Here is a 25,695-nt window from a genome sequence, read left to right on the forward strand (position 1 = left end):
AAACAAACAGATAAAGACCGCACCGAAGAACTTTACTGAGTTAGAAAAATGACGAGCCGCTGCTTCAAAATGTTTGCCAAATAAAGAACGAAGAGTGAAACACACAGATCGTGATTCAATTTCCAAGCTGAAGTTTTGGACAGCTTAGAATACATATTTAGCCCAAATTTTAGAACAAGCACGCACCATACACGCTGCTCACGTCGTTTGGACAAGGCGTAATGAGCTCTGAAAGCACTTAGATGTACTCTAAAACTGTGGCCAAAGCTAAAACTGTGGCTAAAACTGTAGCCAAGATCGGGTGGCGCGACCGCGCGCCACCCGATCTCGGAAGCGATCCTGCTTTCTACTTCCCCTGCGGTGGGCCAAGTCATTCGTTCTCACGCAGTGACATCCCCCCCCCCCCCCATCCCACCTGTATAAACAGTGCGGCTGACCAACTGAGTGCCCTTTAAAGATGAGGTGTCGCCTTTTGAAGGTTTGGACTGCTTTCCGAAACAACAAGAGCACCAACGCACAAAAAAAAAAAGGCATTCGTGGGAATGTTATGTCCTTGCACGGGCTTGCACCGAAACTTTCGAGTGTTTTCAGCGTGTGTGTGTGTGTGTGTGTGTGTGTGTTTGTGTTCGTGTGTGACAGCGAGAAACACCATCAGCAACTTATTATACGGTTGAATGGGTTCCAACAAAACTCTTCTTATGACAAAGTTGGGAATATTATTCTGCGTTCGAGCTATGAAACCTGGCTTAAGAAACTCTTTAAATAAACTTGAATACGCTGAAACGTTTGCCAATAGCGTGCTCAGAGCTCGTATCTTCACTTTCTTCGCCAGCCGTAGTCACTCACATTGGACGATGTAAGGTCGGACACATTTCGAGAAACGCTAATTAGGTCATCATTCCACTGTGTGTCTCATTAGACGCACCTCATTTAGGCGCCGGCGTCAAGCAGTTGGCCTTTTGACCGCTTGGGATTGTGTGGAAAGTTAGTTCTGACGTGGGAAATAATATTTTCAGTGTGCCAATTATATTTATTTTAATCTGTCGCCTTTTCTTTTACTTCGTTTAATTTATTTTGAAGAATGAGGTCGGCATGCTAGTTTCGTGGCGATGATGTATGCGCAGCCCAGAAGGCTTCAAGCTGTGACGAGCTGCTTCTGAAGACAATTGGCGTCGTGTGCAGAGCTGACGTAAGCACATGAAAAAAGAAAAGAAAAACGTTTTCTTTTTAACTTGCGGAAGTCTAATTAAGTGGAGCCGAATCAAATAGCATTTCATATTAGATTCGTATTCGATTCGATTCGAAAATTTTACTTGCTGAACACCCATTTCTGGGGATCGTTCTTGAATATTTGGCGTTATTTTGTTTTTTGAAACAGATTAGGCGTTTTGGTCAGCAATGATATTGATGCTTTTACTGAAAAAACCCGTGTAGATAGCCTTATGCGCGTAAGAGCAGGTTATCCCAAGACAAAATTAGGAAGCAGCATTTCGTCCCATTTTCTTCCCTACCCATAAAAGAGAGCGAGAGAAAAGAAAAAAATCACCGCCCACTCATTCCGTACAGATGGTTAACCAGCGAGGCTGAAATGTGCGGCCCCGGTGTTTATCAGTGGGTTAATCCCAACGGCTCATTAAACAACGGCTTGGTGGGCTGCCGGATCTTCGGTACGTAGTTGCTGCTTGCGCTCGGCTGCACGAGCCTGTTCTCGTGCCCGGGCTGCAGCATCGGCATGGCGTCGACGAGCTCGTTCCCGGTTCTGTTCGCGGCGTTGCTGATCGCAAGCTGCCTGCTCCTCAGGAGTAACCATGACACGTGGCGTGCCCATTTCGGAGGCGGATAGAAACTTCTGCGCGCGCGCTCGGCTGCGACGGAGAGCAACGACGTCACTACTGGCGCAGCCAATTGTGCGCCTCTCTTTCTTTTTTTTTCGCGCGTGCTCATGGGTTTGCGCCGGAGGAGTTTTCGACGTACAGGCGACGGACGGACGGACGAACCGGCTAGCCATATACGGCTTGGCTGTAGAAACGAACAGAAATGGAGTAAAATTACTCTGAAAATCATTTGCTCTTACAAAAGTAACACCTCAGCATTAGGTCGGGAGTTCGACTCTCAGCAGCAGCGTCCACATTACGATGGCAGCGGTGCGCAAAGGCGCTCACACTGTCCTTGGTGCAGGTAAGACAACCCAAGGTGGTCAAAGTTAATCCAGGGCCTCCTGATACAGCGCCCCTGATATAACCTGTGTGGTGTTTCGAATGTTAAAACCCACAATTAAATTTTAAAAAACTAGTGGACCTTCTTTATGGACTAATTTGTACCTACAGGAGGCCTGAAAACTCTCATTTTTTTTTTTGACCCGCGCTATCGCAGAGTGTTTCAGAAGAGGCGTTTGACATTTCCCAAGTGTACGCCCTTAATTAGCAGGTGTTCATGAGTGACTTGACTGTTCATGCCTTACTGTCGGGTGGTAATGAAACGAGCGAGATCCCTGCTTGTCAAAGATGCTCGATAACATTGTTACAAAGAAAAAATATCCTACTCGTACGATCCTATTAGGAAGCAATGCTTAATTGTGCTGCTCTTGCCAAAGACTGCCGCTTAACCTTTACAATCACGCTATGATGGATGAAAGCGCGAAGCAACATTGCTGATGGCGTCCTTGATGAAGAGAATCAATTTTGCAAACACGGTAAATGCTATGCTGCTACGTTTACATGGGAAGCTACGGCTGGCAGTTCTGCCACGGATAAGGTAGTGACACCTCTTCTTTGTAACCTCGATCAAACTGCCCTAGACCGTGTGAAGAGAAACCGAAGACATGAAGTTTCTGTTAAGCTATAGCTTTTTGTTCGTGCTGTATGACACACTTCACAGATGCTCTGCCGGGGATTCACCTATCGACGCGACAAGTGTAAGCAGAACCCAATATTGCCGTTCTGTTTGGCGTGGTGACGGAGTCATAGACGCTTAAGTTATCACGTTATTCGCTGGCGCTGGGCGTTTACATAGCTACAGTTTGGTGACACAACGAGGTGCATGATACGCTTCATGTCGACTTTCTTAAATATTTTTTTATTAATGGAGGCAAAAGTGATCGGCTCTTCTTTTTCTCGAAATTACGTACGGTGGAGGTCCAGCCTCTATTAGCTAGTGGCCGAAAATATGCACTTTTATGCGGTGTTTCGGCAGCATACATTAACGCATGCAAAAGGGCTACAGCATTGCTACGCGCGCGTTCTCGAGGAGGCTTGCAGTAGAGCGGTCCACATCCCCAAAGAAGTGGCCAACGCTAAATGCTCTGGCTCAATGTGGTACATAGGAATCAATGAACTTTTTTGGCAACATCAGTGATGCTTCATTGCAAAGGTATAGCGCTGCGTCAACGCAGACAACTGATCTCCTAAATGGCGATAAGATATCGCTCACACTTACCGTACGAAATTAGCTGAGACTAAACGAAAGCTGAGTTTACAATTCATACTTTGCTGTCGTGACTAAAAGCAAGCACCAAGTGTTAATTCGAGTAGAGGGCGAGTGACCTGGGCGCCGCCATGTAGTTTGCGCGGCTACAGCTACGGTAAATCCAAAAGTTTACATGTTTACGTGGCTGCGAAAGCTCTTGAGCATTTCGGACCCTCTATTTTATAGCCTACGCATAGGACTTTGCGTAGGATAAACTGGAAGTGTCCAATGAAAGCTCAGCGATCATTCCCGTGCGAAGCACACACTGCGACTGCGGTTACTACAAGAAACTGGCACGAAAGACGTTTAAACCATCGTGGCGACGGTTGTCCCAACATTGTCGATGTCGTCGCCATGGAACGGCTGTCGTCGTGGTGCCGTCGGGCCGGATTTTGCTGTTTTTTGCGGTATACTTGAGATTTACCTAACAGCGGACATCTTGAATTTCTTCTTAAAATTACGCGGTGATATTTATAGTCTGAGTATCTCCAAGCGACGGCAAACAACATTACCTTGCTTCTCTCCAGCTACGTGGCATTCGCATATATTTAATGTTTGGCTGAAATTACATGGGACACCCTGTGCAATATGAGGCGCGAGTATACAGTTAGTAATCAATCGAGTGCAACCTATATCGCCAGATTTACTGCTATAGCTGCATTATGGTCACGTGTTCTGTAAAGTTCTTGTAGTAGACTTACGCGAACACAACGCAGGTCGCAGGTGGAATTCTGAAATGCTGAATTTGTTAGGCTCCATGGCATGGGGATGACAAAAATCATGACACTGTATGTTGTGTAATAATTTATGCGCACACAATCTAGAGAGAGAGAACGATATCTATATATATATATATATATATATATATACAATGAATTTATTGAGCTGCTGGATGTATTATGCTGCCTGGCGTGCTAATCCATCCAGACGTGATAAGTTCATACACGTTAAAACTAGATTCAAAAAGAGTAAGTGAAACCTGGTTATTCCGTGCGAGCTATATATATATATATATATATATATATATATATATATATATATATATAGTAATTAGTATCAATGGAAGAAAATTTTTACCAAAAGTTGTCGACGTTACTTTTTTTTGAGGACCGAAATGGCACCAAGCTAAATTGTAGATGGGAGAAACAGGATTGCCAATAATCGAGTATTCATTGTAACAAAGCTTACAATGATTGCCAAAGCTTTGTAGGCATGTGTTTTACAAGTTGACTTAAGCACAATCTTTAGGAATTTATATATGGCACTATTTTATTTTACTTTATTATACCTGTCCCAACATTTTGTCGACCGTTTCAAGTAAGCAACGCTAACGGCTCACGAAGTAAATGTTTAATTATTTACAACATTTGTCAGTGATAGACACATCGTCACTTACACGCAGAGATCAATGTGAGCTACGCGAGTGCTGCTCCCCGGTGGAAATTACGTGCAAGAATGGTTCCATTTATCTAGCATGTAATTAAGTAAATAATTAATAATTCATTAAGCTTCGTCGCGACAAGAAACGTGCAGTGGACTTCGGCGACGGATTCTCCCTGCAAACGACAGACCAGGTGGTGGAGAAACGCGATGCAGCCCTGCTATCAATCCCAGCATTTAAACTTTCAGACATCATAAGGAGAGAGAGAGAGAGAGAGAGAGAGAAAGAGAGAGAGAGAGAGATTTTATTATAATACAGCCTCTAGCCCGGAGCTTTCGCTTTGAAATTGTCACTGGCTACCAGGTGTCGCCCGACACAAGGCGCACGAGCTGAACGATTGCCTGGAGGAGAAGAGAGGTGTGGGTTCGGGGAGTGAGCCAGTCGTACAGAGAGGCGGGGTGTAGGACAAGGTGAATTGTGTTAAGTGTACTGAGTGGGACTCTTGACGTCATAGAGGTCTCTCGGGACAACATGTGCGTTTCAAAGAGTTTGTTGGCATTGGGCGACAAGTGCCCCGAAGCTCGATTGCGTGGGAGGCATTTTTGTGCGAGAGCGTACGAGTGCGAAGGCCACGTGGCGGCATAAATTTCGCGACTCTGTTGGAAATGCTTGCTTGTCTTCTGTTTTCTTCTTTTCCTTAGTTGCTGCAAGTGGAAACTCGAGTGAAGTATATTCTGGATGATAAAACGGCCCCTTTTCTTGGCATAAACTCGGCCTGTATCACAGTGGAGATGGTTAACAGTACCTCTCCATATCTTGCAATTGTGGACTACATGGTTGAGTCGAAATGGTGAGTGAGGTGGAGTTATGGCTGGTTGCGTGGAACAAGAGTTAAAGCTGACTACATAAACTTAATGACTGGACAGTCAGCAACTAATTAGTCGAGCTAGTTGTTCTTAGCGGCTAAATTCATAATAAAGTTTACCCTGACATTTTTCATGCTGACAGTCTGAGGCTGATTTAGGGGGACGCACACTTTGACATTTTATATTTGTAGAGCACTTCCTTTGAAAAAGGCTTGTACCATGACACAATTGCCAGTGGGTTGACGGACAGAAATTTCAAGCTTGAAGCATAATTTTCAGTCGACTAACTGGGAAACCTGGTACTAATGAGCTCGTTTATTATTAAGCTACCAGCACCATTTCTTACGATGGCGGTGTACTTCTATACGGCGGCGCTGGTTACCATACCGCGGAGTTGGTTAGACTGCGTTCACACATGGTGGCTATGAAAAGTAGGAAAAGAAAGAAAAGCAAAAAAACGGACAACGTGCCAGGTTTGAGAAACCCCAATGCGTGAGTGGCGCGTGCAGTCTTGCTAGCCACCACAAATACCAGCACTGTGGCAAAGAGAATTAGGACTTTACCGTGGAATCTCTGCAACATCGTCCAAATAGGACAGCCTTGAGGGGTAATACACCAGGCCGAGTTAAGTGCCCACTTCCTTTTCGGGATGCTGCAAATACAGAACGGCACTTGTCTGTGCTAAGCCTAGTGCGAGCTTTGCGCACCTACGAAAACCTATATGACTCAGATTTGTCCAAGATGCCACACCTTCCTGTTTGCGCGGCTTGTTGTTGAATGCCTTGGCAGCCACTTTCCCGGGCGTTCGTACGGCCGATTTGGTCCCCATGACTGGGTGCCACAAATCCCTTATTTGACGCTAAACCATTATATTGTCGTAGGAATGAGAGAAACAAGGAGTATATGCGCTAGCAAGCAGCGTACTACAGAAGAAAGCAAAACATGAATCCTAGACGTCCTCGCCAACGATCCGCCATAGTTTTGCGCAAATTACTCATTACAGTGCCTAAATGATTGCGGAACCATGTAGACAATGCTAGGATCGTAGCAGAAAAATTTAAGAACGATGTAAAATGTAAAAAAAAGCTGCCTGCGAGCAGCTTTTTTCTCTCCGTCCTCCCATCTAACATGTATGATGGCAAAAAAAACATTATTACTATTATTATTATTATTATTATTCCTAATTACTTCTCTTGCAAACTAAAATTTGTTTCAATAAAACCGATTGATGACTTCGTAAATTTCTTCAAATTTACGATACTATTTGACATCGACTTTTCACACGCACACACGCAACGCGCACGCACACACACGCACACACACACACAAACACACACACACACACACACACACACACACACACACACGCACTCACACACACACACACACACACACACACACACACACACACACACACACACACACACACACACACACACGCACACACACAAACACACACACACACACACACACACACACACACACACACACACACACACACACACACACACACACACACACACACACACACACACACACACACACACACACACACACACCACGTACATACGCATACACGCCACGTACACACGCATACACGCACGCCACGTACACACGCATACACGCACGCATACACACATATACACACAGAGCTAACAGTAACAAGACAAAATAACAGCTTTACCGCAGTGAAAGAAAAAGTTTATATAAAGTGATAGTTCCTTTTTAAAGTACAACTGCAGAAATAATTGCACGTTGTTAAAGCTATCCTGATTAGATGAAACGTGAAATGAAACTGGAAGACAACTTACCGCCGGATGGTAGATCAACAACATTTCAATAACGTGTGCGGCCACCGGTAGAAAGTCATCTTTCTTTTTTCTTTTTTAATCCCTTGCAATTTCTTTTTATATCATTTCGCGTTCCGGCGCTAGTGCGCCGCATCGTTTGTATAAAGGGTGGTTGCCATGCCTTCGCCTCCTGTCTGCGTTTCGTCGTCGCGATTGGCACGCTTCAAATTATAGAAGCCCTTCACCACACTTCTCAAAACTGGGACCTTCTTGGTCACTATCGATATTTGAAGCATGGTTGTAACCATGAATAAATAGACTAAGAGCGTTAAAATATCGTTTGGTATAGGTCACCATATGGGCATCTTTTTTGTTCTTGAGGCGTAACAACGCAAGCGTATTGTCGAAAAGCCACCGATGCATTTATTTTTTTGTGAATCGTGCCATGTTGTACTATATGGTAGTGGAACCGTAGCTCTTGGTTAGAGTCACATTAAGATGCTTTAGGCATAGATTCGCGCTTTTGCGCTTAAATATATTTCTATTCATTGGACTTCAATTATCTTTCAACAGGAACACTTTAGTCTATACAGGCACTCCATCAAGCTCTCCGAGCTCGCACCAACCGGCTCTTATTTACTTTACTACTTCAGAATCAGACGCCTCTGTTGGTAAGAATAACTTTAAATTTATTATACAGCAGAAGCTGAGTATTTAGTCGTAGTACTTTTACGAATTTGAAGACGACTGCTTCTTTGTTATTTGACAAATTTTTATGGTCTCCAACAGAATACCAGACACATGAGCTTTTGCAATTTGAGAGATCAGCTTGCTTCGTGCTATCCGGTGTATCAAGGCAAGGTAAGAGCTTTGTTTTCACTCAGCCCGTTCAATAATTGGAATACCAAAGGCACGGTATTATGAGAAGCAAATCGGCTTTCTTGTAAACTGTCCCTTTCAAGTAACTTGAGAAGAAAACAAACAAAATCGCTTTTCTGGTGGCGCGTTTTCTTTGAGTACTGAAACGTTGCTCAGAATGTGGCGTTTAATAGAACTTCTTTACTTATGACTCAGAGACAAGTCAATATTTGTCTGAGGGAGGTTCAAAGAAGTTCTGTTGCACGAGACGTTATGAGAAGATGGCTGCTCTTCGTGCTGGAACTCGAATGCCACGAACCTGTTGGTCGCACGCGCACTTACACTACCAAAGCGAGAAATGCATTAAAACTGAGCAGGGTACATAACAAGAACCGTATTCTCCACGACATTCAACGGTATACTAAATGTTTCTTCTCCCCTCCTTCTAGCGTCTTGCTTCCTCAAGCTGACATAGTCAGCTTCCGTGGGGTGCGAAATTGTCGTCTTCATCTACGGCCGCCGTCTCCGTTGCTTCTTGTCATCCGAGATGGGATGCCATAGGCAGTTTACATTTCGGAGACAACGAGACTTTATATACAGAATATTTAAAATAGTTATTTACAAGTGGACACTGGATCTGACGTATTAAATTTGACAGAGCTGAAGGTGCGGAGCGTCGATCGTTCGTTCGGAACCGTCTTAAGGGGTCGGAAGCTCGGTTTTAGACCCTCGACTGACGCTCGCGAACTACCTCAGAGCAAATCACAACACGCCAGAGACTGGTCCCGTGACATAGACGACGGGCTCGGGATTACACGAAAACGTACTCCCCGGGCCAAGCTTGGGCTGTGTAAGCAACTTTTGAAGCGGGCTCGGGCACAGGAGCTTCGGGCTCGGGCTTCAGTCGGGCACGTAATAGGTCCGGTTATGGTATTTTTAACTTCCCTAGACTGTCGACTGTAAAAATTGATGTCCTTTTAGAACTTTTGGTCAGCGGCGTTTGTCGGCGTACAGCAAAGCTGGAGGAGGCCGGCCACTACACGGTAGCGGTACACTCCATCGATTAGTCTACGTTGGAGGCACCACCTGATCAAAATCATGTTTATTTTTCCAAAGAACTTTGGAAGGAGGCCCGAACAAAAAGTGGAAGCTAGTCCACTTGACGGGGGTTCGGGCCCCCTTTTACAAGGCACAGCGAAGGTGACAAGTCGACAAATAAACAATAGAATCAATTATACATAACAAGATAATAACTAGTCTACAATAGCACAGGCGTACAAATGAGAAGAAAACAATCTTATTAACATATAAGTGAATTTTACATTTTCTTATAAAGTTGTTATTCGACATGTACAAAAAAGTTGCGGAGTCTTGTTCTATTACTATTTTTTATCGTTAATGTCTGTTTGTGTAGATAATTTATTAGCTTAGGAAGAGAACAGCGAAGCATTTGCTCCCCATAGGATGTTCTCGAAAATGGTATTTGCCAGGGTTCCGTGCTACGAGTGTCATGTATCGGCGTTCGAATTGTCAGGTCTGCAAGGGAAGTTAATAAATTTCCAGGATTGTTGATGCTTTGTTTATATCTTATCGCCAGACGATACGAGTAAAGATTGTGAGTAGAAACTAAATTAAAACGATGAAAAAGTGGTTTAGTATGAGCGTGGTAATCTGCATTGGCTATATGTCGAAGAGCTTTCTTTTGGAGTACGAATATGCGATTTAAGTTCGTTGTTGTGGTTTTCCCCCAGACAAGGATACAGTAATTAAGATGAGAAAGGAACAGAGCATTGTAAATTTTTAGTTTAACCTCTTGTGGTAAAAAGAATCGAAACTTTGCTAAAATACCAACAGACTTTGCAATACGGGTAATAACGTGATTGATGTGCAGATCCCAGGACATGTTTTTATGAAAATGGACACCAAGTGCCTTAACAGAGTCGACAACTTCTACAATGTCATTACCGAGGAGAAGATTACCTTCTAGCACAGCACGTGATTGTTTGGGTGAAAACAGGATTGCCTTTGTTTTATTAACGTTTATCTCCAATGAATTTAGTTTGCTCCAGGAGTTCAATTTGTCAAGGCAATCGTTTATATCGAGGTGAAGTGTCGTAGTGTTAGAGTTTCGGAACAGTAGTGTCGTGTCATCCGCATAAATAACAAATGTCGGTTTCGCGCTTATCTTAATTATGTCGTTAATCTAAATGTTAAATAGAAGGGGACCAAGGATGCTCCCTTGGGGAACACCAGCATTCGCATTTTTAAATGAGGAAAGAGAATCACCTATCACTACGGCTTGTCTACGAAATTTTAGGTAAGAGGTTAGAAGTCGTAGGGGTGTGCCTCGTATACCATACAGCTCGAGTTTTTTTAGCAACGTTATGTGGTTCAAGCGATCGAAGGCCTTTGAAAAATCTATATATATACCAGCTATAAATTCCTTCTCTTCAAAAGCTTTTAAAATTATTTCCTTTTGGTTTAATAAAGCGAGTTCTGCTGATCTGCCCTTACGAAAGCCGTATTGAGCGTTAGTTATTAAGTTGAAGTTAAAGGCGAAATTTTCGATTCTACCATGTATTATTTTTTCTAGTGCTTTTGAGAACACTGGGAGAATGGAAATAGGGCGATAGTTAGAAAACTGGTTTTTATCACCTCCTTTGTGAATAACTATTACTTTAGAGAGCTCGTTTTCATTGCCTTGTGTTCCTGCTTTCTGGCACTTCGTGGATTCACTATGAATCAGCATGAATAAATATGACATCGTATCTCAAAGCTGCGTTGTCTGCGCGGTATATGGCACTGTGCTTAACACCTCACATGGTAACACAAAAGCAGACAGAGCCCAAATTAACTCCTATTACAAAACACGAATAAGTTTCCTAAGCAATACATATTTATTGTTCCACGTGACAATATATTTAGTCGCACATGAGCGTTACCCTTGCGTGTAACCTGCTTACACACAATAACGCTAGAAGAACCTATAACGGCAGTGTATTATTTCTGAAACCCAGTAGACCAGCGTATTTAAATTGACATTTCTGCCAGTTTAGCTCGCTCGAATTCTTACTTGATACGCAGGAAGAAATGGCTAACGTTGCGTAAAAGAGTAGTTACCTACGCCTTCACTGTATATTGCTGTACAACTATTAGGCAAATGTAGTACGGACATTGATATCACACAGCAAAGCGCGAGCATGATGAAGAGATGTATTTTTTCATTCTTCTCTATAAGTTCGCTTGCCCGCAACAACTCCAGCATAAAACCTGACAGTCAAATCTGTCTCTAGCAAAAAATCTGCGCGTGGCTGGTATCGTCACAATAACCTAGATCTGGACCATGCTTTGTTTTCGCTCAAGGGCTAATGGGGCGAACGGGGCCGGGTCTGGTACGGGTTAAGTTTGAATACAACGGGCGGGCCAGCGCATGGTACGTTCGGGTTTGGGCCGGGCCAGAAAGAGCGGCCCAAGCAGTGCTCTAATCTGACACGCACACGATCACTGCTATCTCTCTCTTTCTCTCTCTTTCTCTCTCTACTCTGTCGAGAGCAAACTTCTACTTAATGAATTACAGGTAATTCATTACTTGTAATCAATTAAATTTTCTTGTAGTTTAGTAACTGATCAATTAGCTTCTGACTCAATAACGTGCACTGTAAGTCTAATAATGTCTCTCGTAAGCAAACACATGTAATCAGTTACTTTGGCGACGAGACAAGGTGTAATAGGCGACAGAGCTTTGAGAAATGTTTGAAAAGAATGCGCATGTTCGCAAAGGAATCCCGGGCACGGATTATTCGCTTCTTCATTTTAACGCGGCGCGACGTTTTCGCCGATAAATTGAACCGACGCTACAATGGCTCGACAGCGATGGCCACTTCGGACATTGAAGCCAACAGATCGCCTACGGATGATTTTTCAAACTTTTAATTGGCCCATACCGCGGGAGTGCCTTCTCCGGGCCTCAGGAACGATGAAGCGGATCGCTTCATAGAGAACCAGATGCGAGAGTCAGGGTATTTAGTGACCATGCGCAATCTTGTGCTCGAGCTGCTCATACGTTTACAACACAGCCCTTATCTCCAGCGTTACCCATCGAGCAAGCCTTTAGTATCACTGTACATGTCTTCACATACACACAAAAATAAAAAAAAAAAACGACGCAAGATGATTAAAAAATATTGAAAAAAAAATACGATTGTTAGTGAAGATGAAGGGCGAGCGAAGAGTTGTCGAGGACGCGTTGAAAGAGCCGGACCAACTTGTTTTGTTTGCTGTACTTGTGCAAGGGGGTAAATAGAGGCTTGGAGAAAATTATAATAAAAGTAATAGATTACTTTTTAGTGAGAGTGTAATTATTTTCGTGAGGCACTACTGAATAACATTAAACAATTACGATTAGAAAATGTAATTATAACTGTAATTAGTTATTTTTGTATATGATGTTCACCAGCCTGGTCCATAGATCAGCCAGGAAAAGTGAGGTAGAGGAAAGCGGGCTAATTAAATGTTGCCACCAGCTTCATGCCATTCAGGCAACCGTCAAAGACGAATGAATCAACGTAGTGACGAAAAATGTGAGAACGTAAACCACCTCCGCTACCAATCCCACACCACTCTCCGAAATTTACACATACAAAGTGGCAACACACTCTAGACAACGTGGAGTGCAGGAGTCGCTTAACGTGTGACGCATCGTGCCCATTGACGCAGCCGACGCCAGAGTGACGTATCGCGCCCATCGACTTGTAGTGAGGGAAACTTAGCTCCTGGCTACAATGGCTACGCCGGATTCTGGCGGGGTTCATTTCCGGTGAGACGCAGGGCGGCGATTGTTTTTGCTTCCGAGGCTAAGCTGCATTCAACCCCTTGCCCTCACGTCGCTATCCTTTACACAACCTCCCTAAGATGTACGTATGTGCCTAAACGCAGCTACGTAAGTGACCGACAAAAAGAATATGGGTGGAACAAAGATAACAGAATGTCACGGTTTGGCGCCTAGAATTATCGTGGCCCTGCATGAAACGAGCTTAAATCTCAAGCAAAAAAAAACACCAGTTGAACACACACGCAAATTTTAAAAAAATTAAGGGAAGGAAGGAAGGAAGACAAGATGTGAAAGGCAGGGGGGTTAACCAGATAATTAAAAAAATGAATGTAAACAAAGCAGATAATGACAGGGAAAATTTGTCGCCCTATATGTCATCCATTTGGATGACAAATTCTCTCATTCATGACTCTTACTGACTCTCCTGCTGACTGAAATGACTCTCATTTTGAGAAACTCGTATGGGTTTCTTTTGTAGCTTCGTGCAGCATTCGGGTGCAGAATGAGAAACTCGTATGGGTTTCCTTTGTAGCTTCGTGCTACATTCGGGTGAAGAATGAGAAACCCGTGTGCGTTTCCTTTGTGGTTTCGGGCTACCTTCTGGTGCAGAATGAGAAGCTCGTATGGGCTGCCTGTAAAGCTTCGTGCTACATTCGGGTGTAGAATGAGAAACTCGTATGGGTTTCCATTGTAGCTTCGCGCTACATTCGGGTACAGAATGAGAAAGCCGTATTGGTTTCCTTTGTAGCTTCGTGCTACAATGGGGTGAAGAATTATAAACTCGTATGGGCTTCCTTTGTAGCTTTGTGCTACATTCGGGTGCAGAATGAGAAAGCCATATGGGTTTTCCTTGTAGCTTCGGGCTACATTCGGGTGCAGAATGAGAAAGTAGCATAGGTTTCTTTTGTAGCTTTGTGCTGCAATCAAGAGAAGAATGCGAAACTCGTGTGAGTTTCCTTTGTAGCTTTATGCTGCATTCGGGTGGGTGAAAAATGTTCCCTCTCATATTACCTACTTTACCATGTGGGATTCCGCAGAACTAATCTGCCACAATATGTGGCCCTGTGTTTCCAGATCTCTAATAATTTGCCCTCACACTGCGACCTGCTAGCCTCCTGGTTAGCGGTGATGGTAGACGGACTGCCTCAGAAAGGCGTTGGTCCCGGATTTGAATCCCGGACCAGGGCAAATTTTTCCTCACCTGCGATACGTTCTTACTGAGAAACTTGTATGGGTTTTCTTTGTAGCTTCGTGCTACACTCCGGGGATGACAAATTGTCCGTTTCATGATACTTTCTCCATCTTGCGGAATTCCGCAGAACTGGTTTGCCACAAAACAGACAAATGCGCCAAGTTAGTTGGTTAGGGTAAAGTTGTGTAGTGATAGATAAACATGGCAAGAAGCGTTCGGAAAAGATATGTACACAACAGGCACTGACTTGAAACCAAAGCTTTATTCAGAAGCACACCTGTATTAAATGCGTAAGCATTTCTATGCCTACAGTTGTGGCTCGGGGTTGCGTTTAGGTCAGGAATCCTCCAGGCACACGAATAAGTACGTCCGTGAGTAGGAGCGAAAGAAGTAGGTTTTATTTCACACATTACACTGGCGCCTGATATGGAAGCCCACTACAACATAAATGAGCACTTTAAATGCCTGAGCCCACTACATGTCTGAGCACACATCAGGACACGCCAGGACACCCCACTGCACCAAAGGTGACCGCTTTTAAAGCAGTTCATTTCTCTAGGTGACTAGACTAGGGAATCTGATGGCTGTGTCTCGGGGCCAATCACAATCGTCCAATCGTTCACAAAATCCTACCCATGACGTCGGAGCTCTCCGCCGGACTCTGCTCCAATGTTGCGCGATCGCCCCCGCATGCGAGGCGACCACGTGACAATTTGGGAAGCCGATGTAGACGCAGTTCCCACGGAAGTCCTCGACGTTGGCTCCTTGCATCAATTAGGGGGATCTCTGTGACAATCAGGTTGTCAGGATCGGGAGACTGGTCTTCGCGGTAGTTACCACTTCCATGGAGGGCGGCGGTTGTCACATCGAAGTGATTCTTGATGTGACAGTCTATCTGGGGCCCTATCGTTGTCTGGGCGGATGCTGATGGTAGAGGCCTCCTTGTGGGAAGCATCTAAGGAATGTCTGTTGCCCTTTTGAGACGTAACCCAACGCGGAAACCCGTCCGTCTGTCCGTCCTTCCCTCCGTCCGTCTGCCACGTAAGACGATCGCTTTCAAGATAGGGCCCACAGCAGCAAGCAAATTGACCTTCATGCTTCCATTCGCTTCAACGCAAATTAAGCGGCGAGAACACAGCGCACACGAAGCCATCAGCACTCGTCGGCGCACTTTGTCCCCATCGCAGATCGCTTTCAAGATAGGGCCCGCGCGACAGCGCCATACGCAGCCACCACCGGAGTACGGTTGATCACGGTTGATAATGGTTCGACGCCGATGCATAAGGTACTAAAGAGCGATAACGGTTTATAATAATGGAAATGTCATCAGTGCACACCTGGCGCCGCAATATGCAGCAGTTTGCTTGCGTCATCAATTCATGGTAGTGACAGTGGAACCTGGCTGCGTGGAGATGAGCAAGTGGCACGATGTTTACGCATACTTAGAAATCTCCCAGAGGAGTTCCTGTGTGAATTCTTACATACACGTCTTACCTCAGTGATCTAACGCAAGATAGCCGAAAAACGGGATAATCTAGAAAAGAAAATCCCAGGGAAGTTAAGAACTTTGGAGCTGTGAATGCGAAAGCATTAATGTCCAATTAAACGCCGCTGATCGGTACTTCGAGTTATGAACTCCTCGCGGAGAACCGAGCCCGTTGATACAGCGCCTCCTGGATAGCAGGCCTCTGCACTCTGCTTTATGACCTCATACTACTTAGACCGAAATTTTCATTGCAAAGCCCGGCGTGATGAAAGGTGACGTCAACATCACCGCGGCTTACTCGGGAGCGTCCCCACTAGGTTCTATGGTGGTTGGACAAGGTAGCATGACGCCATGCATCAAAGTGCATCGGCCTTGTGCTATCCAGGAGGCATTGGTTTAGACGCTTGGCCATAATTAATTATTATATTGAATGGCGTCAACAAAATGATTATTGGTGGCTACTCTACTCGACTGTGATAAATATGCCATTGGCTACCTTCGCGTAGCATGACCCGTGTTTTTTAAAGAAACACGATGCGTGATAGCTGGGGCTCCATGACTGCGAGAAAATACTATGTATATATTTTCTTACGTAAGGGTGTTTTTGTGTCTTGTATGTGTTTTTGAACGGTGAGTTACGGCATGCTTGAACCTGTGTTGCGGCCTTCTACAACCGGCATGCTGCAGCTTCTGATGTCTGCAAACAGGCTAGCATAGATACAATTGAAGCTTTCAGGTGTGTGTGCCACACACTACATTGCACTGTTATCGCTTTTATCTCCGCAAGTAGAACTGTGATGGGTTAGCTAGTCGACACAAAAGCGAAAGAGCGAGAGAGAGAGAGAGACAGGAGAAAAAAAAAGAGGTATGGCAGGGAGGTCAACAAAACGAGCGTCCAGTTTGCTAGTCTACACAAGAAAAAAGGGGTTGTGGGAAGCAAGACTTCTTCACTTTTGGAATACGCTAATCGGGTGTTTACCGGTCGACAACTTCATATGCACGCCCTTCACCTCCTAATGTTTTGATAGCTGAAAAGGTTCTCGACATGTTCGTTTCTCGATTTGACCACCGCGCGGCACGTTTATTTGCCTCAACAGCTATCAAACGGACAAAGGGAGGATAGTGCCTTTGAAAGCCACGAAGAAGAGAAAGTGAGTGGAGTGGAGGCAGAGAGCACGGCGGAATAATGGGCGCCTTTTATCGCTGAGGCATTAGTTGGCCGCGCCAAGTGCTTGCAAGGTAGGAAAGCTACCGATCCTGTAAATTCCACGTACATGCAACATATCCTATGCATAATAGAAACGATTCTGGTTCTGATTTCTGTTTATCTTACTCCGGGCCTGCAAAGTCAGTGCTTCTAGACCCTTGACACGTGAGCCACGTCGCATGGCAACCATCTACCAATAAAAGTAAGAACGCACGCTATTCCTAATGACGACGAAAATTAAAGTTTGCGGGGATTCGGTGTAGTGTGACAAGAGCTGCGAGAGTCCTAGTGATATTGTGCACCACGGAAGAGGAAGATCCGCATGGCATCGACGGAGGCCATCAGGGAACAAAACGAAATGAAGTGAAACTACTGGCCGGAACATGGTGAACGCAATTCTTTGCCAAATTTCACGCCTGAAAAAGAAGCGTATGCACTCGCGCCGTGTAATAGTTCATTCGAAGTCGGTTATATTGAACACCAATTCTGCCGGCACGCGCACGCTGCGACACAATCACAGTACAGCTCGGTGGCCTCTAAATGACTTCGCTCACGGTTATATACAGGGTGTTTCAGCGAACACTTTCAAAAAATTAGTAAAAATTGCCTGTGGCAGATAGCACAATTGTAGTCAATGAGCTGGTCTACTGGAAGAGGTGGACGTTACTAGCACAAACAACTGAAATGCATAATCGACTAATTAAAAAACTCATTAATTAAGTTTTTAACTAATTACCTTATGACACATATTGCCACTTATAAGTACTAACCGGGGAGTTCACGAGGCGGATCCACTTGGAACGAATTCTCAGGATGGCACAATTTAAAGATGTTTATTACCTCGCGGAGAAATGCATTGGCGTTCAAATTACTTTTGTGATTCAATTCATAAAACGACATTTTGTTAAGAGAGTAAATGGAACGACAGTGCCTTTTTACCGTAAGTTTGACGGCGCATATCTCGGAAATGGTGTCATCCGCACAAATATTTTCAAGTGCATGCGCCTTGCAGTCTCACCCGCTAGTATTTGTAAATGGCAATACGTGCCATAAGGTTATCAGTTAAAACCTAATTAGTGAATTTTGGTTAATTAGTCGAATATGCATTTCCCTTATTTTTCAGCTAATGCCCGCCTCTTCGGGCAATGGACTAGAATTGTGCTATCTGCAACAGGCAAGCTTAAAAATTTTTAATGTGTTCGCTGAAACACCCTGTATAAAATGTTTCCCTTTCAGTACTAGCGTGGCTTCAACTAGGAAAGCCTAACTCCTCCACAGGTCGAACAAAGGAAGCTTCGTCGCGCCGAGGCAGCTCACCATCAATACGCCGCTCAGCAACAGGGAGCGAGGGAGAGGCAATTACCCGAAATGCAGCATGCCGAGCAGCAACGCGTCTTTGGAAGTCTCGAAGCCGTTCTCCAACACAAAAGCGAAACAAAGCGTTAACTCGTCGCTGCGAACCGTGAAGCCCTATACTTGAGCCAGAATGAGCGAAGAGTCGCAACCCGCCAACCCCAACGCTTCTGAGCGGCGGACAAGTACTTCGAGCAGCACGTCCTCGTCGACTAGTTTAGTGCTCTCTGTAGTGCACACGACCGTCTATGGTGTGCAAAATACATCTTCAATGTCAAAAGGTTCGTAAAATGCAATGCTCACGGAAGAGTTGCATTCCGAGGACGTTTCGAGGGTTCGGTAAGTCAATAAATTCGTCAGACTGTCGTCACCAAGATGTATCTTCATGATAGAGTGGGTGGCTACATCGCTTGATTGCTAATCACATTAACGCCGGCAATCATCGTGAGATGGGCTCGGCTGGAATGTTATAGTTTATGTACAGTTGTATATTTGTACGCCGGTTGTGTTATGAGCTCCACTTAAGTTTGTGTGGAGGTTTGGATGCCACTTATATTAGATAATTTTTGCCTGGAATTCTGCCAATGTGATGTGGTGACTGTGCCGAATAAATAAATTGTGGTTCCGATGCGAATGCTTATGGTGCCACAACCTGTGTGCTTGTGACATGTCTTATAATGTTGGTATTTGTTTTTATTTGTTATTTGTTCTCTTTCCTGTTCTTTCCCTAGATAGAGTTTTTGACTTCAGCCATATACAACCCTAAAGAGGCATAGCTTGCAACTGTTCTCCACTTAATAATAATATAAAATCGTTTATTCTTTCTGCATGTATTTTTCCCGCTAGCAGACGTTCAAGTGACGGCTGCAGAAGCGATTTCTCAGTTCGCATAAATTAAGAACGCGACTGAATACTTACAAACACTGTGTTAAGTGGCCGACGGGAAATTTACAGATAGCTCAAGTTTTCGTAAATAAAACGAAGTTCATGACTCTTTCTAAAGAAAGATATATTTGATGGACGCAACTATAAAAGCTGATATACATATCTAAATCAATTGTACATTTTAATGTTATTTGTCATATCTTAGTTGTGAGTGCAGTTTTATTGAACATCATACTCAATGAACCTAGTATTCTCCATTTCGTTCATCTCTCTCGAGCGTACGTATTTCTGGTTGTCAACGAAAATAGGAGAAGAGCATGTCCCTTGTTTTTAATACTATGTGCTTTGTTTTATTACCGCAACAATTTACTTTTTATAGGGTGCTACCTTTGGAAAGTGCTCAGTGAAGAGGCCGAAACAAAAACCTCAAATTGCCCTGAAAAACCTAAATCAATTGAGGCTTGCAACAGTGAATTTGAAAAGTGCAAGGCATATAACAATGAGCAATGTTCTACTTGGCTCTGATTTGTTCGCTAATAAATACGTCCATGTGGCTTGTCCTACAACCCCAGCGCTGCCGTTCATGCGTCAAGTTCTTGGCTTGAGTACTTACGTGTCAAACTCTTTTATTATTTTCATAATATTTGCAGTGAAACAATGGTAACGATGGTACCATGGTAGAGAAGTAACTATACAGGGCGTCCCACGTAAATTTAGCCAAGCTTTAAAAACATCCGAATGCCACGTAGCTGGTCAGAACCAAGGTAACGTTGTTTGCCGTCACTTGGAGACACTCAGATTATTTTTCGCATGCCGCCCAAATATATAGTTAGTCCTAATTAGTTAATGAACTTCTCAAATATTATAACAAGATGAAAAGTTTCAATTAGAAAACTGTAGAGCAACGTGAAAAACTCTCGAAAGCTTTCTGTTGCTCAATATGTGCTACATAAAAGTGTTTTTCCGAGCATGAAAGAAGCCCGTAAATATACGCAAAACGCGGTGCGACTGGCCGCTCGAGGCACTTTGATGTAATCGCGGGCTTCTTTCATGCTCGGAAAAAACACGTTTATGAAGCACGTATTGAGCAACACAAAGCTGTATCGGGAGTTTTTTTTCATGTTCCTCTACAATTTCGTCACTGGGACTTTTCATCTAATGATAATATTTGAGAAGTTGATTAATTGATTTAGTTAAGAATAATTATGTAATTAGGCGGAATGAAAAAGAAATAACCAGACTGTCTCCAAGCGACGGCAAACATTACCTTTGTTGTGTCCAGCTACATGGCATTTGCATATTTTTAATGCTTGGCTAAAGCTACGGGGGACACCGTGCATAAGAACTCTGCTTAAGGACTTGCTTTCACAGCTGTATATTGTAGAATGTTGGAAGGTACGACTGTTTAGTTGAACGCTTTGCAGGATGTGTGGATGTTAAATGCATGTACAGGAGGCAGCCCAGGTGCCGAATTTCACACAACGTTGTTGAAGTTGTGTTTACTTCTTTTAAGTGCAGATAAATTGCATATATTTAATATGCGAACTGCAGTGATCAAGAACACATAAGCGCACAAGTAGCACAGCGATTGAGTAAATTACTTCGTCACGGTATAAAAATTCGCAAAACTGTACTCGCCGTGACATCAAATTAATGAACGCGACCTAAGTAGACATAATATAAAATCTAGACACCAAAAAAGGATGTTGGGATAGTTTAGAGGCTGACAAATGATTTAACCAATGAAAAAATTGTTGCAGCCACGTCAGAGAATAAAAAAAAAAAAAGACAGCAGACTTCAACGACCTTGGAGAATTAAAGCCTTATATTTCAGCAAGGCTGCTTTTCTTTGAACAGTTTCATAAATTATTTCAGGTTCCTGTAATTAAACCACACACGTTAAAACGTTGCCCGCATATGAAACACCCATTTGAAGGCTGTTAGCATACACATCAGCCATAATTAACCACACCCTTCATCTTGATCAAACGTGATATGAGTGGCGGTTACAGCTAGATAAATTCTGCTCTATTTTTAAAAGATAAACTTAGTGCGCCCAGGAGCGCGTGCACGAGTAATTTCCTGCAAAAGCCGTAATTAACGCACACACTTGGAACTTCGCGGTCCCATCAGCCATGATCTGTTTGTATTTCCACGAAATGTAAACGGGATGTTCTGTTCAGTTCCCAGAGAAACTATATATAGCGCCTTGTGCAGAGCATTATTATAGGCAGAAAATGAGAATGCAGTAATTATTGGCAAAGCTCATAATTGCACCGTAAACATTTAGATTTCGCTACGCGTTACGGATTACATGCCCGACATATTTAGCAAACGTAAAAATGGTGTGACGTATAGACGTTGCCTCGGTATTCTTAGAAGAATAGCAGATAGCGGCTGTATAACACGTTGGAGAACTTGCTGAAGAATCTTTTTAGAAAGGCAGAAAATTTCACACCTGCACGTGCATCAACCATTTCGTTCCCCACATTGTAACAAATTTTGATCATGGTAGCCGTCATGGTTCTCCAAGAACAGCGGGATAAATTTTGTGACGTTCGCGAAACCCTCGCATAACGCACCGGAGCGCCTACATACATTATTTACTGCAAGAAGTGCAACTGACCCAGACATTTTGTTACATATCGTGCAGATCATCCATAAACAAAACTTTCTTCCGCCCAATGTAAACATGCTGTCTGGTTTACTTCCCAAGGGACACCGGGGAAACCTACTAGGCGCTTCGTAGAACGTAACCAAATATTCAGAAAACGAGCATGCAGCAGTTAAATTGCAACAAGCATAACTTAGTCAAAAACTTACTTTCAAACCCACATTATCCTTAAAATGGCACCCATTTCCATCCATTGTGAACACGATAGTATGTACAGTTCTCCTAGTACATTAGGAAACATTGACAATAACGACCGTATAATAATTTCAAGCACTTCATGAAAATTTTTTTTACAAAGACTGAAAATATCTGACATTCTTGAAGCATAGATCCCAAACAACTAGTAAAATTTTCTCTATTCCCTCGAAATGTCAACATTATCGCAGGTTAAATTCTCCATAAACATTCCCGCGTGCTTTGTAGTATACGCTTGTAATGATCTGGAACGCTTTTATGAGCAATTTTTCCACAAAAGTTGTGCTTAACCTACACAATTTAAGCTCTTTCTTATCTTACAGCACCCACAAAATTTTTACTGTTTAGCGACATTTAACCAATGTGCCTCATTTGGTTCACCAAAGAGAACGAGACAACCAGCAACCCACCTCGAATCCGCATGAATATAGGGTGAACACGAGTAATTAGTAATTATTTTCGAAGGACACGCTTGGAACTTTCGGTGAACGTTACACATAAAATAGCCCCCAGTCTTTCTAAACATAAGATTGCTGCCACATTTGTTTCTCCCACGGAAGCACAGGAGTTTTGTAAGCGTTTCATATGCCGCCTCTAAACGGGCAGAAAACGAGGGTTTCGAGATTTTTATTTAGTCCGTAACCACCTCACACACTTCATATCTTGCCATCAACTTGTACATCTTGTACATCAACCGCAGCAGTGGACAAATTTTTTTCAGGTAAGAGTAGTCAAATAATTTAGTTCTTTCAGCTCATCTTGAAAACACTCATGTTGCGTTTTCGAGCGCTTTAGTTAAAGTTACAGCTTCGCTGCGAGGAACGATCTGGTTGAGGGCTCCTTGAGATCGGGACAACGAATGTCAAGTACGCAAGAATACGTGTGAACACCTTCTCGTGCAACAGAGGTCGTTCGTGCACAGAAAGATGGAGAGAAATTTCAAGCATCGGAATGTCAAACGCCACCGCACGCAGTTAAATAGTATGTTTGATACGCCCGAAGCTCGAAAGATTTGGCGTTTGTGCTAAAGTCTGCGGAAGCGCAGCAGCACGCCGAAACTTTTGCGAAGCGTCTGTACTGTTCCTATACGATTAAAGACCTTAGTGGCGCTTGCAAGCAAACATTGTTACTTTTAGGTTTAAACAGAAAGAAATAAAAATCGAAAATAGGAAAAGAAAGATTGCCCATTTCTGTGACATTGAAGAATCACAACTCAATTTGCAACGAAATCTCTCCATCATAATACATCAAAATTGCAGTTGCCTTTAATTCAATGAAATACTTTAAGACATTGCCTTCGTATATATGACTCGCCCGTTTAAAACCTTGCCCACAGCTAAAGCCTTCGAGCACTTGCTTAACGATTTTTTTTACAAAGGCTGTATTTGATCCAGATGTACCTGGCTTTCCATACTCATTTGCCGTGCTGTTCCCCGTATTTTCGCTAATTTGGTTTCGGTGGCGTTTACAGTCATATCAGGGCAGCGGTCTAAGTTGTGCGCCTTTTGTAAAGCACATTTATGACCCTCCAAAATGCTCACGTTCATAAGTCACTGATAAGGCTTTAATTTGTCCACACACTACGCACTTCGCCTACACAGTACCCATCAAAACTGAGAGCTGGGCAAGCTTGTGTGGTGCCGCGCGGCTGGCCGCTCGAGGCACTTTGCGTGCATTCGCGGGCTTCTTTCACTCTCGGGAAAACACTTTTATGTAGCACGTATTGGGCAACAGAAAGCTGTATCGGGAGTTTATCACGTCGCTCTACAATTTTCTGATTGACACTTTTCATGTACTTATAATACTTGAGAAGTTGATTAATTAACATAGACCAATGTTTCAGCTAGGCGGAAAGCAGAATCTCAAAGTCGCACTTCACTCAGGTACGGCGTGAGACATAAGGGAAAACTGTCATCGCTTGTAGCCCGAAATGTGATGTGTGTTCCGCTCGGACAACTGCACGCGGCACGGTGTGTGGTATGCGTACGCAGCTGCAAGGCAGAAACGCGGTTGTTTGTGCACGCAAGGGTCATGCCAGCAGCGGAAGGTGGCACGCTGTCCTGGCTGCACTACAGAGCCGATTGAGCGCAGCGCCAATTGCTTGATCCTTGCTTGCTCCTCGTTCTACGGCGTTTATCACTACGGGGGATTTGCCAAGAAACCGGCGGTTGAAGGGGGGGGGGGGGGGGGAGGAGACATCTGGAAAGAGAAAGTGAGGCAGAGCAAAGTAGAAATTTTTGAAATCATTTGGAAACAGACTCATTTTAGAGGGACTGAATAAAAAACAAGAGGTATCAATTGAATATGCGTGAGCAGCAAATTTGGCGGTAATAAAATAATTTCGGATACCAGATCGGCAATTTGGTGAGTTATACAATTATTGAAGGTGCGGCCACTTAGCTTCGTCATTTCTGCAGGTAAACGCACTACGCGTCTCTCGTGTCCGGAGACGTTCTTACTCTCCACGCGCGAGTACCGCCGATACCAATGCAACACGGCGACGGTAGCGCGGATGCTTTCAGAGTGCCAACCTTGCTACCGAAATTAAAAAAGGTATACGGACAGACGAAGAAAATTGTCCACCGTGGTGCGAGCGTTCTTGTTACTATGCCAGAGCTTGGAAGCTACAAGGACAAAAATGTTTATGCTGAAACCATATCTACACACCGGGATTTTTTTACAGCGAAGCTGTATGCTTCTACCGTCCAAAGAAATTTTCGTGTCGTTGGCGGGGTAAGCAAGAAACTACCCATACGTGGGCCGATTCCGAAGATAGTGCATTGCCGGGCCGACCCGCGGCGAAGGTGAAGCAGGCGTAAAGCACTTCCCATACGTGGGCTGATCCCGAAGATAGTGCAATGCCGGGCCGACCCGCGGCCGATCATCGTGCTAGAACGATGACCATGCATGTTGACACGGATGCCTTTCTTTGTAGTTGAAAGTTTTCAATCCTGCATTTTGAACTCTGGTGCCTAGTTCAGTAGACAATGCGTCGGTCCAATAGAAAGTGAATAAACAACCCCGAAGTATATGCAGGAAAGCGCTTTCAAAGTAACAAACTCTGCATCGGGGCTATGCCCTGGTCACTGTCTATCGGGAAGCGACCTAGACATTTTGTTTGCTTTTCTTAAGAACTACAAATATCGCGACTCCAGAAATGAGGCTTGTAACGGAAAGACTACTAAGTCACTCAAAATATTTCTAGATGGACCGAACCTCCAGCTGTTATTTTAATACGCAGCTATACTGTAGGGCAAGCTGCTTGAAAAAGAGCTAAAGGATAAAACAAGTGCAGCGTCATATTACCCATTACTATACGTAAAAATAAACGCAACCATTTGACTGGCACAAGTACGAATAACGACGGACCTCCGGCAACAAAGGCAGCCGCGCCACCCCAGAAAAAGTATGAAATAGAAATTTACGTAAGCCATTTCCGAATGACAACAGAATAACGAAAAAGGGCAGTAAAATATTCATGCATTTTGACGAAAGCATAGTGCATGACTAGC

At 43.8% G+C, this 25,695-nt stretch overlaps 1 protein-coding gene across 3 annotated transcripts; it reads left to right on the top strand.

The window, feature by feature from the left end:
* Window positions 1-2,661: 2,661 nt before the first annotated feature.
* Window positions 2,662-19,909, top strand: LOC126522422 (uncharacterized). 3 transcript variants are annotated; one of them, XR_011894934.1, is made up of 5 exons: window positions 2,662-2,914; window positions 5,548-5,696; window positions 8,076-8,173; window positions 8,292-8,363; window positions 19,694-19,909. XR_011894934.1 is itself a non-coding variant. In XM_055066260.1 (5 exons), the coding sequence occupies exons 1-5, from the start codon at window positions 2,822-2,824 to the stop codon at window positions 19,193-19,195; spliced, it is 447 nt and encodes a 148-aa protein (XP_054922235.1). In that variant the 5' UTR covers window positions 2,662-2,821; the 3' UTR covers window positions 19,196-19,909. The 3 variants fall into 3 exon arrangements, 1 of the variants encoding a protein (XP_054922235.1); XM_055066260.1 differs by having other exon boundaries at window positions 19,161-19,909; XR_011894935.1 differs by lacking the exon at window positions 2,662-2,914 and adding an exon at window positions 5,246-5,316.
* The last annotated feature ends 5,786 nt before the right edge of the window (window positions 19,910-25,695 follow it).

Source organism: Dermacentor andersoni, chromosome 6 (genome assembly GCF_023375885.2).
Source record: "Dermacentor andersoni chromosome 6, qqDerAnde1_hic_scaffold, whole genome shotgun sequence".
Classification (NCBI taxonomy): Eukaryota; Metazoa; Arthropoda; class Arachnida; order Ixodida; family Ixodidae; genus Dermacentor; species Dermacentor andersoni.